The sequence below is a fragment of the Ovis aries genome, chromosome 2 (genome assembly GCF_016772045.2).
Source record: "Ovis aries strain OAR_USU_Benz2616 breed Rambouillet chromosome 2, ARS-UI_Ramb_v3.0, whole genome shotgun sequence".
Taxonomy (NCBI): Eukaryota; Metazoa; Chordata; class Mammalia; order Artiodactyla; family Bovidae; genus Ovis; species Ovis aries.
The window spans coordinates 206,589,946-206,607,249 of NC_056055.1; the positions used below are offsets into that span (position 1 = coordinate 206,589,946).

The window sequence follows — 17,304 nt, forward strand, 5'->3', positions numbered from 1 at the left end:
CATGCTGCAGTCCATGGAATCACAGAGTCAGTCCAGACTTGACGACTGAACAGTAACAAAAAGAAACTACACCACAACTTTGGAAAAGATTTTCATGCTTAATAAAACGGACAGCACTGCCTTAACGCCACCTGGTACGCAGTGGAACAGATCTCTTTTTTAGAAAAGTGATGTAGTCCTGAGGAACTTGTTGGATGAGCTGGATTGCAAAGAAAAGTGTGGTGGAGACGAGGGATTGAGCGTTGGAAGAATGGAGTTCCTCTTAGCATAACTAACTCCATGGTCATCTCATTTCCTTAATCTTCCTGGGTACCGTTCTTTAAGATAAATTGGGAAGAGTAATACTTTCCTTAAAGGGTAATTATTGCGTTCAAAGGAGCTCATTTATGTGTGAGCTAAAACTGGTACAGATGTTATCTGTTGATTTACCCCACCCCAGATATGCCAATTTCGATTGGCGATGGATACACACCTACCAAATCATGAGCTTAAAAGTGCTGAAATTTACTTTTCTGTAGTCAAAAGTTCGACCGGAAGCGCATTTTAGAAGGATGAATGTGAACATCCACCGTCATATCTGGGTCTGGGATGTGGCCTTTTGAGGGAATTTTGAGTGTTCTCCCTAAATGGAAGATTCCACTACTACGTTTTCTCCAAGAATCCCTTCACTTTTTTTCCATCAAAGAGCTTTAGAGGGCAGATGCGATGCTGTGCTCAAGACTAAATTCTTAACAGGTCCTTTGGCCACCGCTGGAGCTCAGTATCTGCGAACCTCCACGCCTAGAGGTGTTTTCAGTGGGCGGGGCGAGAAGCACCTGCTCCCGGGCTCTCCTCGAATCTGGTTCCAATCCCTTGGTTTTAAGGGTGTAGCTCTGCAGTCTCTCAGCTATTCCCTGGAGTGTGCTTTATGAGATCCGGTTTCAGTCCCCCGGTGGGGAGCTCTGAGGTCCCGTTACAATTCCCTAGAGATCCGTGCGTGTGCGGGAGGGACAGAGCCAGGGAGAGACCGAGGGAGGGGGAGCAGTCTCCGGTCTCCGGTTACCGCCCCGCACGGCCCCCGCCCCGCGCCGCCGAGTGCACTGCGGGCCCGGGGAGCGCCGCGGCCCCTTTAAGAGCCGGGCCCAGGCCGGCCCGGGGGCCGCGGGAGCCCAGAGCGCGGCGCGCGGCGGAGGAGTTGGGATCCGGCGCAAAAGTTTCCTCCCAACTCTGGCCCCGCGCGCTGCCGCTGCCGCCGCCCACTCCAGCCCGGGGCTTGGGGCCGACCCCGCCGCCGCCAGGGCCAGGGCCAGGGCCAGGCCGGCAGTTTCGCTTTGGCGGGCGGGGAGCAGCCGCCAGGGCCGGGCCCGAGCCGGAGCCGGAGCCGGAGCAGGAGCGGGAGGAGCAGCCCGGCCCCCGGCTTCTCCGGCCCCCGGCCACCTGGGAGGTAGCCCTCCCCGCTGCCGCCTGCTCTCAGATCGATTCCCGCCCGCCGGCGGCCGCCTGCCCCGGGCGGAGGGGCGTTGCTGCGAGCCCCTGATCCGGAAGGGGGACCGGGGAGAGGCACCCCGGGGTCTCCGCCGGCGCCCGGTGTCCCCTGAGAGTGGGGCCGCGCCCGCCGGCCCAGACACCTGTTCGGCCGGGCCCGGCGTGGTCGCCGGGGGCCAGGATGAAAGTGACCGTGTGTTTCGGCAGGACCGGAATCGTGGTGCCCTGCAAGGAGGGCCAGCTGCGCGTCCGGGAGCTCACACAGCAGGCGCTGCAGCGGTACCTGAAGACCCGCGAGAAGGTGGGCGCGGCGCTGGGGGCGCGCGGGCGGGGCGGAGGAGGGGGCGCGGCTGCGGACTGGCTACCCGGGAGCGCTCCGCCGCCACCGCACCTGCCAGGTGCCCCGAGGACAGGGTGGCGACACCCTGGGGACGCAGAGCACCTCGGCGACCTGATTTGTCACGACCTGTGGCCTCAACTTTTGTATGTTGCTAATATGAGGGATCTGGGCGTTTGTGGGCCTTGCTTGTTTCAGGGTGGTGGTTGGAACCGCGGCATCCGAGCCACTTGGAGGCTTGTTTGAACGGCAACATCTGGTGCCCCGGTCCAAGCCCACGGCCTCAAAATCTGTTTTTCAACAAGCTCCCAGGTGATTGCAGTGGCCAGTGAAGTTTGGCAAGCACTGCTTGAGAAGTTGTTGGAGCGAACAGACCTCAGGGGAGCACTTGTAGGTGTTGCTCACCTCAGATGTGATTTTTAACCAGCTAAGGCCCGTCCTACTTCTAATCCTTGGGTTAGAAAGTTGATTGGTGTAAGTAACAGATACTCGGAAGTTACAACTAATGGGGCCCTTGGAATTTCAGCCTCTGGAGCTGGCCTCTCTCAATGACTCCAGCAGGAGGTCAGGTGGAAGGATGCGGCATGCTGACAGCAACCAGTCTACACTTTGCTATTTTTACTTTAACACCTCTCTTTCTATCAGCATTTACTAAATGTGTGGGCAGTGTCAGGTCCGGGGTGACTGTCGAAATGATGACAAAGACTATTCCCAGCTCTGTCCCTGAAGCCAGAAACAAGTGAAATCTAGGTAAGGTTCCAGAAGTGTTTGTAAGTGTGTAAGGCATACTTAAATATTCAGAAGCCTTAGCTAGACTCTGGAACTCATACTGAGTGTTTGGGTAACATGCTGGGCCTGTTTCTTTTTTAAAGAAAAAAGTTTCAATGAAAACTTTAAATGAAGTCCTCCAGCGGCATCTTTTTCTTTTGAATCCTCCAAAGGGATATCTTGTTTGCCCCAAATCTTCCTCAAATAGGACAAATCATAAAGTTTTAATTTAGAGGCCAGTGGTTTTCTTAATACTTTTCCTCGTGCTGTGAGAACTGTAGAAATAGTATGTTGGCCAGTTTCATGATGGAAAGATGTAGTTTCTTTTAATGTCATCTCGGTTATCCAAGGCATGAAAGCAATTGTTTTTTGTAAACATATATAGCTGAGGCATTTAAGAAAATCTCTGCATCTCTGTGCCTCCACTTGGAATTATTATACAGGAAAAAATTCCACTCTGGATAAATGCATGTGCATATCTCCTGGAACAGTCAAGAGCTAAACATGAGTGTAGAGAATGCTCTGTTAATACATTAAATATAATCTCTAAAGCTGGACTTTTTACTAATGGAATTGAGGCAGAGAAGAACAGTAATCAAAGTAGCTTATATAAGTATCTACCTAATGGTTTTTTTCCTTTGTTACAATAGCACATGCTGTTTATATTGTGTAATTCAGTTAAAAATGAAAAGTGACACAAGTTGTTGTCCTTAAAATCCTATTTCCCTAACTTCTGAAAGTAGTCTAAGGTTAAACCTAACCATGCTATTCTAGACAAATTATTAAAGCAAATTTCACTGAGAGGTTGTTTTATAGAGATGATAAACTTATTTTTATTTTTTTAAACATTGTGAAAAATAATTTAATTCGAAAACCTCGAATATTTAGAAATTTGATACATGGAGCTGTCCAAGTAATAAAAGTAAGCTCTAAGCTTATAAATAGCACACAGGGAATTAACTATAGGATATTTAATGCATTATAATTTGATCTTAAATGGTGTTAAAAAACTATCAATATTCTGTACTGAAAGCATAATTTATAATATCACAGATCCCATAATGTAATTGTATTGATCAGTTTACCATTATTACCAGACATTACATTTTTCTGTGTTTACATTTATATATTAGTGAATGTGACATTTAAAGGTCACCTGCAACTAATAAATTCTCCCTCCCTTCTTTGGCTTTTAAAATCTCAATTTAATAACTGGAGAGTGATATTTTTCCCTCCCAAAATACTCCTCTCTCATAGTTTCGTTTTAAATAGCATTGTAATCATAACAAGGCTTTAACTAATATTAAATTATATTCCTAATGGAACTAAAATGTCACAAAATACTCCGATAAAGTCCATGGTTTTATCCATTGAATTTAGAAAATGATGGGAAAAGACCAGAAATATAAAAATTCAATTTCAAAAACAACTTGGCATAAATTCAATTTCTTTAAATTAGTGAAAGGTTTAAACGGTTTGTTTCTCTGGACAGTGAAGTTTTAAGCCCTTGTGTGTTACTCAGTCGGTCGTGTCCGACTCTTTGCAACCCAGCGGACTGTAGCCTGCAAGGCTCCTCTGTCCATGGCATATTCCAGGCAAGGATATTGAAGTGGGTTGCCATTTCTTCCTCTAGAGGCTCTTCCCCAACCTAGGGATCGAACCTGAATCTCCCGCATTGGCAGGTGGATTCTTTACTGTCTGAACCACCAGGGAATCACAAACTTAATGAGGGCCGCAGAAGCTACAAGCCGATGAGGATGGGCTTACTCAGTAGTAATAACACAACAGCCAAGAGGAATTGTACTTACTTGGTGCAGGCACTGTTCTAGGTGCTTTACGTATATGAAATGACTAAGTCCGTGAATGAGGTACTAATATCCCCATTTTACAGATGGGGGAAAAGCAGAGAAGTATGACTAATATGTGGTAGAATTGAGATTTGAACCCAGGAACTGTGTTTCCAGGTCCTTACTCTCAGTCATTAATATGGAGCCTAGTAAGTCACTATGCAGTGGAGCTTATCATCTTATTTATTTTTTTACAGTTTGTTTAAAAAATCCATCTGTAAACTGCTACAATAACATATCAACCCAATGATAGCAATAGCTATTGTGTTTCTTGTAAAGGGAGGCTTGTGTATGTGCTGAGTCGTGTCCAACTCTTTGCGACCCCATAGTCTCTAGCCTGCCAGGCTCCTCCGTCCATGGGATTTCCCAGGCTAGAATACTGGAGTGAGTTGCCATTTCCTTCTCTTCCTGATGCAGGGATCAAACCTGGTCTCTTGTGTTTCCTCCATTGTCAGCAAATTCTTTACCCCTGAGCCACCCGGGAAGCCTTCAAAGCATCCTCACAGTCCTTTAAATCCTATCTTTTAGAGTATAGGTCCAAATGTTACAGGTAGAAGTCTGATTTCTGTGAAAAATATTGCAGGATTTGCAAATCAAGTCTGGAGAATCTTCTTCAGTCCAATTACAAATGGAAAAATTGGGCATGATCTCTGAGATACCTGGGTCGAGAGGTAAGGAGGTAAAGAAACATGTTAAGTGGGAACATGAATGTAAATGAAGCCTGTTTCTTCCGGAGCCCTGAATAATTTAGATGGGAGAAAGGCAGATTTCAAGATTGAAGAGAGAGTTGGGGTTTCTACAGTTTGAAGGGTACATGAAGCCCAAGGAGGACAGTCTGGGTTTTGTGAGCAGAAGCAGAGCACTGGCCACCTCCAACTGAGAAGAAACAAAGGAAGCTGGTATTTGTGGAATGTGGGAAGCCAGCTGAATCAGCATCAGATAAGGCCAGAAGTAGGTGAGATACTGAAGAAACTGAGGGAGCTTTGGGGAAAGCTTTAATTATGTTCTGAATTCTCTCAGACTTTGAGGTTCCTGTGGCCTCCCTGATCCCTGTCCTTTGATAACCTCTACTAGGGAGGTGAATTGACCAAGGGGCAAGAATTGAGGGATTGCTTGTCTTTTGGATCCTGGTAGTTTATCATCATTTCAGGCTCTAAATCCAGTTCAGTTAAGTAGTTAGTGGAAAGGGGACTACTCTTCAGTAGTCAAGGTGGGGATCATTGAGTAATTAGTTAATTAATCATCAAAATTACGCATCACAGGTGAATGGCTAATTGAACCATATCCTGCAGGGCTCTCAACTTGGTTGATCATTAGTTACCTCTAATTTTAACATTTTAAATAATACATGTTTCAGTCCTTTTCTTCCATGGATTTGGAGTGAAACCTGGGCATCGGTATTAAAAAAAAGATACTTCAGATGATACAAATGCCCAGTTAGAATTGAGAATCACTAATCTGCTACTACTACTACTACTACTAATCTTTTGGTATCACTGAACTAATTTGATTTTTAAACTCATTTGACAGCAGATAATATGTCTTAGACACCTACGGACCAACTTGTTATTAGTAACTGTCTTTCTGCTCCTACCTTAAGTGCATTCTCCCAGCAGGTGTTCAAATGACTTATTAAATTGAACATTGATTTTATATATAAGTAAATAAGGGGAAGTACTTGTGTTATGCCCAAGTCGCAAAATCTCCCAATGACCACCAGGGAGCCGATATCCGATGCAAAAGCAAGAGAGTTTTTATTACCAAGCTCGTGCTGGGGCTCCCACCGATGCAGACACAGCAGCTATAGGGAGGAGCCCCGAGTTCTAGGTTACATTGCTTATATAGGGTATTCTCGCTCGAGAAATTTGAAAAACAGGAGTTTCCCGGTTGGGAGACGTCTAACTGGTTACCTTCTGTGGAAGGGTTAGGTGTTGGTTTCTGATCGGTTTTTATTTTCCCAGGCTGGCCCCGGGTTCTGATTGGTTCCGATTGGTTCCCATTTCCCGGGCTGGCCACGGGTTCTGATTGGTTCCCATTACCTAGGTAGACCACGTTAAGTCAGGAGATTTTGATCTGGGGTCCGATTGGCTCGAGGGTGGTGGGGTGAGGTCAGGGGATTTCCAAAGCCTCTTGGATTTTCAAAGGCTCTTTTCCTGGAACCTTACAAAATGGAGTTTTTCTGTCGACAAAGTGGAGTAGCTTAGGTCCTTCACTTGTTCAGTAACAAAAGTATAAATTAGAGTGTACAGTGTGTGCATGTGTGTGAGTTCAGGAGTCGAATAGTATGAACACTGAGTTTATGGGGTAGTGGGTATGATAGAATTTTTAGGAAGATTTGCAGATCTATGTTTATGAGGATAGTGTTGTTGTTTTTAAAGAAGCATCTGATTGACTTTCAAAATGAATCTCTTCTGTATTCAGATATTTGGAATAATTTGTTGGTTTTGTAAGTTGAGGTCAGCTTCCCCAGATTGGAATTAGTTAAGAGCAATGGACTCTCCTGGTTGACTGTGAGATCAGTTTTAGAATTTGTACAATGACAAGAATTAGGTGTGATATTATGTGTGACTAGCCTGGAAGAAAAAATTAGAACTCTTAAATTCCTGAATTTTTCAGCTTTTGATGTCTTGTTTCCAGATGATAAGTTTCCTTTATACATAAGCTAGGACCACACTGAATTCCCCAAATGCTTTTCAGTTTATTGGGCAGTGACTAACTTGAGTGCTTTATTTCCTATTCAGTTCTTTCCTCTCCCAATGTGTGAACTAGATGCTCTTTCCAGCATGTAGACAGGACTGACTCACCATCAGCAAGGCGCATGCTTCTAACTTGGTTTTGGTTCTGTTGCTTGACTTGCATTGAGCAGCCTCTAAGTTTGCAAACACAGGGCTCGTGGGGTCTGCTATGACCCACAGAAATGTTTTTTAAGTTTTGCTCAGTGTTATATTTTGAATTTTGCCATGTTTAAATAATATTGAGATTTCATGCAAAACTCCAGATTTCTATCTTTTAGGGAAAATAGAATCAGAAGCTCTGAGACTACTGGGCTTTACTTTCCCACATGGCAGCTTTCAGTTGGAGCTGAGGTTAGACACCTCTTTAGAAGGACTCATTATCCTCTAGTCCCCATTATTACCATCCCAATAGATGAGTGTAAGTTGTTGTTTTCCAGTGAGAGTGCTCTTAACAAGATTATCAGGATGTGACAGCTAAGAGCCATGGTTACTTTCCAGTCCTTATTTTTTGATATCTCACCTTTTAAAACTCTACCCAGAATTTCTAAACATGTCTCTGTCTTCTGTGTCTTTGCAGGGGCATCCAATACGGTTTCCCTTGTGTGCTGGTGCCTCGGGGTTCTGTGCTTTATTTCAGTTGGATCTCATCCATTCCATGGCTTCAGCTTCCCTCAGGCACACACCTCTAGTCTTGAACTTGCTCTCGACCTCAATATCCAGCAGCTTCTGGACTTCACCGCCTTGATGTCCCATACATAGTTTAAGCCCGGCTTGTCCTCTGTCCTTCTGCATGTCTCCATCCTCCTGTCCTGGTGGTTCAGATAGTAAAGAATCCACCTGCAGTGAGGGAGACCTGGGTTTGATCCCTGGGTTGGGAAGATCTCCTGGGGGAGGAAATGGCAATCCACTCCAGGATTCTTGCCTGGAGAATCACCACGGACAGAGGAGCCTGGTGAGCTATAGTTCATGAGGTTGCAAAGAGTTGGACTCAGATGAGAGACTAAACACATACACATCCTCCTGTAGACTCTTTCTTCATTTCTGGTACCATCATTCACCTGGTTGTCTGATTCAGAAACCGGAAATCCTTTGTTCCTTGATGACCTCTCATCCTCCATATTCTGTTACTTGTCTGGTTGGTCAGAAAAGTCCTTTGATGCTTCCATGTGGTATTTCTTAGATCTGCTTCCTCCTTTCTGCCCCACACCAGTCCTTTCTCATTCCTACTGTGGGAAACTGCAGCAGACCCGTAATTGGCCTTTCTGCCACTCAGTTCAGTTCAGTCACTCAGTCATGTCCAGCTCTTTGCAACCCCATGAACCGAAGCATGCCAGGCCTCCCTGTCCATCGCCAACTCCTGGAGTCCACCCAAACCTGTGTTCATTGAGTTGGTGATTCCATCCAACCATCTCATCCTCTGTTGTCCCCTTCTCCTCCTGCCCTCAATCCTTCCCAGCATCAGGGTCTTTTCAAATGAGTCAGTTCGCATCAGGGGGCCAAAGTATTGGAGTTTCAGCCTCAACATCAGTCCTTCCAATGAACACCCAGGTCTAATCTTCTTTAGGATGGACTGGTTGGATCTCCTTGCCGTCCAAGGGACTCTCCAGAGTCTTCTCCAACACCACAGTTAGCTCCCAATTCTTTCAAACTGGTCTGCATTGAGGACCTTACAGCTGTAGATCTGATCCTGTCTGGAGTATTGCTGGGATATGTAAATGGCTCTTCACTGCTATTATGTGAAAACCCACTTTGCTTCCGGGTCCAATATCTTCTCTATTCCTTTATACCCTTTAAATTCACACATGTGACGTAAAACTTTCACATTTTCCCCCACCCCAAGTGAATCTTGCTCATCTTTTGGGATGAAACTTCAACTGCCTCTTCTCTAGGAATTCCCTTCCTCCTTTTTCCCTCACCGTCACTTAGAGGCTTCATACTTGTGTTCCTGTAACTCGCTGTGCAGTGTTTTCATGTTGAAAACCATATCTTACATTATACTGTCTACTCATCAGGGTCTTCTAACTTAACAGGCAAGCCCCCAAAAGACAGTGGTTTATCGCTTTCTCAGGGGGAGATGGGGTCTATGACCCATGCAGCCACCTACTGCTGTTCGTTTTGCTTTTGGGTTTTCTGCAGATTCCCTGCCCTGTGCCAGCTGGTGAGCAAGGAGAGTGTGGTGGATGCCACAGAAGCCTGGGGGCTTGGCCTGGAAGTGGCAGACATCACTTGTGCCAGCATTCCACTGGTCACACTGGCCGTGCAGTGGGCCATGCAGTCTAGATGCAGTGGGCTGGGGAAAGAAGTCCACGTGAATGTAGGAGAGGAACTGGCCGGGCTTGACCACAGAGTGCAACCATTCTGTCTCCTCCACTCTACGTTGAACTGTTTAAGAACACAGAATGAGTCTTATTTATTCTCCTATCCCTGTTTTTAGCACAGTACCAGATATATAGTATGTATACCAGAAATGCTTGTTAAATTGTATCACCTTTCACAATGCTTTCTTTCATAAAAATGAGAATGACCTCATATTCAACACTATGCTTTGTAAGAAATCTTTATATGTGGTGTAGTTTTATAAAGAAGTCTAAATGCAACTTTTCTCTTGACTATCTTCAAATACCTCATCAAATCCACATGTGCTGTAGGCACTAGTTGAGTGGCCCATTATATCTGCCGCACTGATTGTCTTAAATAACAGCTTCAAATGTTGACAGGTTGACTCTCTTCGCAGATTCTCGAGGCTTAGTGCTCTGCAGTTCTGGATTTTTAGCAAAGGAACATCATAATGTTTTTGTTTCATGGAGATTTGTGCAATGCTGCCCTTTACATTTGAACAGTGTTTGATTTTCAGTGTCTTCTTTATTAATTTCATGTTGATTTAAGAAATGATTCTGGACTATCTCGAATTGGGTGGATCCTTTATTTTTGAATGGCACTGTAACTGCTCCTTGGGGCTGCCAAATTAGCTCTGTCTCCCATCTCGGGCTCTACCATTCTTTTGATTGCTGGACTCTTTCTCTGTGGATTGCAATGAGACAGAATTGCAGGATACCAAGAGACAGGATGGTTTAAAAGGTTTCACTCTCAATTCAGTCTCTGTCAGATTCAGTACTAAGTATCTCCAGGTAAATACACCCTGTACTGCTCTTGTCCTTTACCTCAAGAAAGGATATATTAAACTGATCAGGTGGTCCTGGGCCCCAGAGGAGGAGCTGGTGGGGCCATTTGGGGATGGAGGCGGATAACAGAAGAGATGTCTGCAGCTCTCAGCTAAGCCACCATCAGCATGACTAGAGACCCACACTGGCAGGGGAAGTGATCAGACCCAATCTGCCAGCTTCACTTGAGACAGATATTAAGGGTATGTGGGGGAGCGCTGACAGTAGACTTCTGATACCTTTTTTAGGGAGATTTAGAGTGAGTCTTGCTACTATTCTTGATTTGCAGAGACATAAACTCTAGAAAGACTAACCACTAGGCAAAGATGGGTTTCTGACAAGGGATGTATAGACAGGGTTTGTACTCCTCCCTGTTTATAGATAGGTGGCCTGTATTGGGAAAGAGGTGGAGAGAGAGTGGGGCACCTAATTTAAGAATGGTGGGTGAAACCTGCGTCTCTTAACGCCATCTACGTCACATGAAAAAGCATGTCGCATATTCAGGGAGACCTTAGTCTGACCCCCAGGTAGTGGATGCTTTGCTACAGTTGCTTTTGATGATCTGACAATCCAAATGCCACTTCAGTTACTTCAGAGAAGATTTATGAAGAGTGACATTGGGTCAAGCATTCTGGGGATATAGAATAAAAGAAGACATTAGCCTGCCCCCATCAGGCTAATAAACTAATATGGCAGAGAAAGGAATGCAGATAAGTGACATGGTGTAGTAGACGGGTTTGGCGTGGTAGATGGAAGAGAGGGGCCACCTTTGACCTGGAGCAGGGAGAGATGAGGAAGGCATGCCAATTGCACCAGGAGTTACACGTGGGCAGGCTTTAGAAAGAATGGCCAACTGCTGGGCAGTAAGGGATGGGAGGGTGTTGGAAAGAGAGGGAGAGGCTGCCTGCTTCTGACTGAGGATTGGTTCAGTTCAGTCGATCAGTCGTGTCCAACTCCTTTTGACCCCATGGACTGAAGCGCACCAGGCCACCCTGTCCATCGCCAACACTCGGAGTTTACTCACACTCATGTCCATGAGTCGGTGATGCCATCCAACCACCTCATCCTCTGTCGATCCCTTCTCCTCCCACCTTCAATCTTTCCCAGCATCAGGGTCTTTTCAAATGAGTCAGCTCTTTGCATCAGGTGGCCAAAGTATTGGCATTTCAGCCTCAACATCAGTCCTTACAATGAATATTCAGGACTGATTTCCTTTAGGATGGACTGTTTGGATCTCCTTGTAGTCCAAGGGACTCTCAAGAGTCTTCTCCAACACCTCAGTTCAAAAGTATCAGTTCTTCGGCACTCAGCTTTCTTTATAGTCCAACTCTCACATCTGTGCATGACTACTGGAAAAAACATAGCCTTGACTAGATGGGCTTTTGTTGGCAAAGTAATGTCTCTGGTTTTTATTTATTTATTTATTTATTTATTTTTTTTTATACAAAGGCTTTCAATTTTATTTTATTTTTAACAAACATACATGGGACTCGATAAAGGTTACTAACTGAATGAGCTCTAACAGACAGGTTCTCTGTGGCTTTGACACACTCAGCTTCTAAATGATCAGCTAGCTAGTTAGGACTGTACACTTGGTACTTTTTGCGGTTGTTCAGTCATTCAATCATGTCCAGCTCTTTGCCACCTCATGGACTGTAGCCCACAAGGCTCCTCTGTCCATGGGATTTCCTAGGCAAGATTATGGGAGTGGGTTGCCATTTCCTTCTCCGGGTTTTTAATATGCTGTCTAGATTGGTCATAACTTTTCTTCCAAGAAGTAAGCGTCTTTTAATTTCATGGCTGCAATCACCATCTGCAGTGATTTTGGAGCCCCCAAAAATAAAGTCTGACACTATTTCCACTGTTTCCTCATCTATTTGCCATGAGGTGATGGGCCCAGATGCCATGATCTTCGTTTTCTGAATGTTGAGCTTTAAGCCAACTTTTCACTCTCCTCTTTCACTTTCATCAAGAGGCTCTTTAGCTGCCATAAGGGTTATCTGCATATCTGAGGTTATTGATATTTCTCCCAGCAGTCTCAATTCCAGCTTGTGCTTCATCCAGCCCAGCGTTTCTCCTGATGTACTCTGCACATAAATTAAATAAGCAGGGTGACAATATACAGCCTTGACGTACTCCTTTTCTGGTTTGGAAGCAATCTGTTGTTCCATGTCCAGTTCTAACTGTTGCTTCCTGACCTGCATACAGATTTCTCAAGAGGCAGGTCAGGTGGTCTGGTATTCCCATCTCTTTCAGAATTTTCCAGAGTTTGTGGTGATCCACACAGTCAAAGACTTTGGCATAGTCAATAAAGGAGAAATAGATGTTTTCTGGAACTCTCTTCCTTTCTTGGTGATCCAGCGGATGTTGGCAATTTGATCTCTGGTTTGTCTGCTTTTTCTAAAACCAGCTTGAACATCTGGAAGTTCTTGGTTCATGTATTGTTGAATCCTGGCTTGGAGAATTTTGAGCATTAGTTAACTAACGTGTGAGATGAGTGCAGTTGTGTGGTAGTTTGAGCATTCTTTGGGCATTGCCTTTTTTTGGGGATTGGAATGAAAACTGACCTTTTCCAGTCCTGTGGCCACTGCTGTATTTTCCAAATTTACTGGTACAGTGAGCACAGCATTTTCACAGCATCATCTTTCAGGATTTGAAATAGCTCAACTGGAATTCCATCACCTGCACTAGCTTTGTTTGTACTGATGCTTCCTACTGCTGCTGCTGCTGCTGCTAAATTGCTTCAATCGTGTCTGACTCTGTGCGACCCCATAGACGGCAGCCCACCAGGCTGCCCCATCCCTGGGATTCTCCAGGCAAGAACACTGGAGTGGGTTGCCATTTCCTTCTCCAGTGCATGAAAGTGAAAAGTGAAAGTGAAGTCGCTCAGGCGTGTCCGACTCCTAGCGACGCCATAAACTACAGCCCACCAGGCCCCTCAGTCCATGGGATTTTCCAGGCAAGAGTACTGGAGTGGGGTGCCATTGCCTTCTCTGGATGCTTCCTAAGGCCCACTTAATTTCACATTCTAGGATGTCTGGCTGTAGGTGAGTGATCACACCATTGTGATTATCTGGGTCATGAAGATCTTTTTGTATAGTTCTTCTGTGTATTTTTGCCACCTCTTCTTAATATCTTCTGCTTCTGTTAGGTCCATACCATTTCTGTCCTTTATTGACCCCATCTTTGCATGAACTGTTCCCTTTGTATCTCTAATTTTCTTGGAGAGATCTCTAGTCTTTCCCATTGTATTGTTTTCCTCTGTTTCTTTGCACTGATCACTGAGGGAGGCTTTCTTATCTCTCCTTGCTATTCTTTGAAACTCTGCATTCAAATGGGTATATCTTTCCTTTACTCCTTTGCTTTTCACTTCTCTTTTCTCAGCTATTTGTAAGGCCTCCTCAGATAGCCGTTTTGCTTTTTTACATTTCTTTTTCTTGGGAATGGTCTTGATCCCTGTCTCCTATACACTGTCACGAACCTCCATCCATAGTTCATCAGGCACTCTATCAGATCTAGTCCCTTAAATCTATTTCTCACTTCTACTGTGTAATCATAAGGGATTTGATTTAGGTCATACCTGAGTGGTCTAGTGGTTTTCCCTACTCTTTTCAATTTAGGTCTAAATTTGGCAATAAGGAGTTTATGATCTGAGTCACAGTCAACTCCCATTCTTGATTTTGCTGACTGTATAGAGCTTCTCCAGCTTTGGCTGCAAAGAATATAATCAGTCTGATTTTGGTGTTGATCATCTGGTTATGTCCATGTGTAGAGTTTTCTCTTTTTGTTGTTGGAAGAGGGTGTTTATGATGACCAGTGCATTCTCTTTGCAAGACTCTGTTAGCCTTTGCCCTGCTTCATTCTGTACTCTAAGGCCAAATTTGCCTGTTACTCCAGGTTTCTTGATGTCCTAATTTTGCATTCCAGTCCCCTATAATGAAAAGAATATCTTTTCTGGGTGTTAGTTCTAGAAGGTCTTGTAGGTCTTCATAGAACCGTTCAGCTTCAGCTTCTTCAGTGTTACTGGTCGGGGCATAGACTTGGATTACTGTGATATTGAATTATTTGCCTTGGAAATGAACAGAGATCATTCTGTCGTTTTGAGATTGCATCCAGGTACTGCATTTTGGACTCTTTCGTTGACTGTGATGGCTACTCCATTTCTTCTAAGGGATTCCTGCCCATAGTTGTAAATATAATGATTATCTGAGTTAAATTCACCCATTCCAGTCCATTTTAGTTCACTGATTCCTGAAATGGTGATGTTTACTCTTGCCATCTCTTGTTTGACCACTTCCAATTTGCCTTGATTCATGGACCTAACGTTCCAGGTTCCTATGCAATATTGGTCTAAAGAGCAGCATGGAGCCTTACTTCCATCACCAGTCATATCCACAACTGAGGATAGACAAGGTTTTTTGGAGGTATGGCAAGAGAACGACAATATGGAAAGTTTCCTAAAGCTGATTGTGAGAGGGAAAAGTAGGAATAGGGCTGTAAGAAGAAGCCAGAGTCCAAGCTAGGGGCCCTTTGATATGACTGTCTAAAGAGCATGCAGAGTCATTGGAACATTCTGGGCAGCGTGGTGATAGTGTTTTTCTGTTTTTCTATTGATTGTCCTAGAGGATGGAGGCAGAGGGAGCTGGGAATGGAGGTGGAAAACTGGTCCGTGTCCTGGCTGTAGGAGTGCAGGTTAGACATACAGAAGCAGAAGAGGAAATGGGCTTGGGAATTTCAGGGGCGAAGAAATCAGACTTGGTACTTGACCTTCTATGGCAGGGATCTCTGACATCTGGGATCTAATGCCTGATGATCTGAGGTGGATCTGATGTGATAATAATAGAAATAAGTTCACAATAAATATAATGTACTCGAATCATCCTGAAACCATTCCTCCCTCTACCTCCCCTTCCCCTGCTCCACATCTGCCCCCCCCACTCCCCACCCCTTATTCGTGGAAAAATTGCCTTGCATGGAACTAGTCCCTAGTGCTGAAAAGGTTAGGGACCACTGCTTTGTGGTATGGGAAGCATGGGTACAAATGAGGGAGAGGGAGCCCTCTGAGGTTTATGTCTTCATAGTTTATAGACTGCCCAGTGACCACGCCTGTGTTCTAGGTATTGCAGCTTGGGGCTCCAGAGATGAGTGAGACATGGTCTGTGCCTTCCAGGAGCCCCAGAGGTGGGGCTAGGAGAGGTGGGAGGCTGAGGATGGATGAAAGTCTTGCCGGGGAGTGTTTGAGGGCATAGCTAAGATCATAAATCATGAGTTCATAAAGGTGCCAATCTTTTGCATCAGCTTTTTGGCATTGGGTTAGAGCCTTGATTCAAGATTGGGATTAGGGGCAGATGTGGAAAAAATGTGGCGTCCAGAAATAAAAGTGGTCAGACTGAGCTGATGAAGGTGTGAACTGTACTGGTGGCTTTCGGCCTTCTGTGATGGGGTCACAGGAGGCTGAAAGCCTTCTGTTTGCCCCTCGAGATGCACTCCTGTGACCTGAGAGGCTGAGTTGTGTGGGCTGTCTTGCTCTGTGATGTCTAGTTGGCATCAGCCATGGGAGAAGTCCCAGCAGGAGGCAGCTCCCTTCTGTTGCGTTACCATGGGCTGGCTGCCTCCCTTTACTGAAGGACACAACTTCCATCATACAGCCCTCCCTGCATACCTGTTAGCACTCCATTCCCTGGCCCCTTGGGTACCAGATGGTAGCGACCTCACTACTTGGGAGTGCTCTCCCTTGATGTTTTCCTTAATCCTGGGGAAACCTTTAGAAATAGGTTCTTTATTCAACTCCTAAGTGCCCAGTTTGAGTGAACCATCTATTTCCTGCCAGAACTTGGATTGATAAGTAAAGTAGTGATAAGTTTTCCTTTGTGACACAGTACCCACAACACACATATACAAATGAAGTCAGGAGGATGGTAACCCTTACTTAACCCTAATGATACGCTCTTATTTTTTAGTCTACTGTTGTTTTTTTTTTTAAGTAGTTGGAATATACTACATTTATTTCACTGCTCGCTGATGGATTAGGGCCCATAGTTACAAAACCAATGGGATTACCTGAGGTATAGGAGGCATTGGATGGATCATCAAGTTAGATGGCTCTAGAAATTTCCACAGGTCCAAGACCCCATTGGTTTTTTTTTTTTTTTTAATTGGTTAAGGTAAAATGTGAGGCTGAAAGTAAATTCCTAACAGGTATGCATTACAAGGGTTTAAATTGCAGTCTATGGATTTTAAGGCCAAGTATCTTATATGGATAAGATTTAGGTCTTTACCTTTCTGAATGGCCAGCACATGAGCTCAGAGTCATCTTGGCCCAGACTTTCAGGTGGCTTGATAAAATCTTGGAGAAAATGAAAGAATTTCACTTGCGATCCCATATTTCTTTCATCATGACATAGTCATAGTATTGGTAACTTTAATGTTAGGTTATGGATTACTTCCTTTTGTAGCCAAGAATTGAGGAAATGCAAGATGGATAAATAATCCTTGTCTGTATTTATAGGCACATTTATAGAGACTCAGTGGGCTTGAGTTTTGACAGCAGTGTTTGATCAGAGACATTTTCTCAGAATCTTAGAAAAAAAAAACAACAAAACTGCAGTTCAGGAATCTCTAGTTAAAAAAAACACCAAAAGAAAAAAAAACAAACCCCTTTTTTTTGTTTTGTTTTGTTTTTCATTAGAAAGAAAGAAAGTGAAGTCACTCAAGTCATGTTCAATTCTTTGCAACCCCATGGACTGTAGCCCACCAGGCTTCTCCGTTCATGGAATTTTCCAGGCAAGAATACTGGAGTGGGTTGCCATTTCCTTCTCCAGGGGATCTTCCCCACCCAGGGTTCGAACCCAGGTCTCCCGCACTGCAGGCACATACTTTACTGTCTGAGCCACCAGGGAAGCCATTTTTCATTGCTGCTAACTAAATTTGCATTTCAGATCTTTCTGCCTTTCCTTTTACTTTTGTCTGTGGGTGAGGAGAGCTGTGTGGGA

At 44.6% G+C, this 17,304-nt stretch overlaps 1 protein-coding gene across 5 annotated transcripts in view; it reads left to right on the forward strand.

The window, feature by feature from the left end:
* The first annotated feature begins 1,451 nt into the window (after positions 1-1,451).
* The window catches only part of PARD3B (par-3 family cell polarity regulator beta), a 1,199,064-nt gene continuing 1,183,211 nt past the window's right edge, over positions 1,452-17,304 (forward strand). For all 5 annotated transcript variants that reach the window (XM_060410277.1, XM_060410276.1, XM_004004847.6 and 2 more), the window contains exon 1: positions 1,452-1,765. In XM_060410277.1, the coding sequence (XP_060266260.1) occupies positions 1,646-1,765 (120 nt within the window). In that variant the 5' untranslated portion in view covers positions 1,452-1,645. The remainder of the gene's footprint in view (positions 1,766-17,304) is intronic.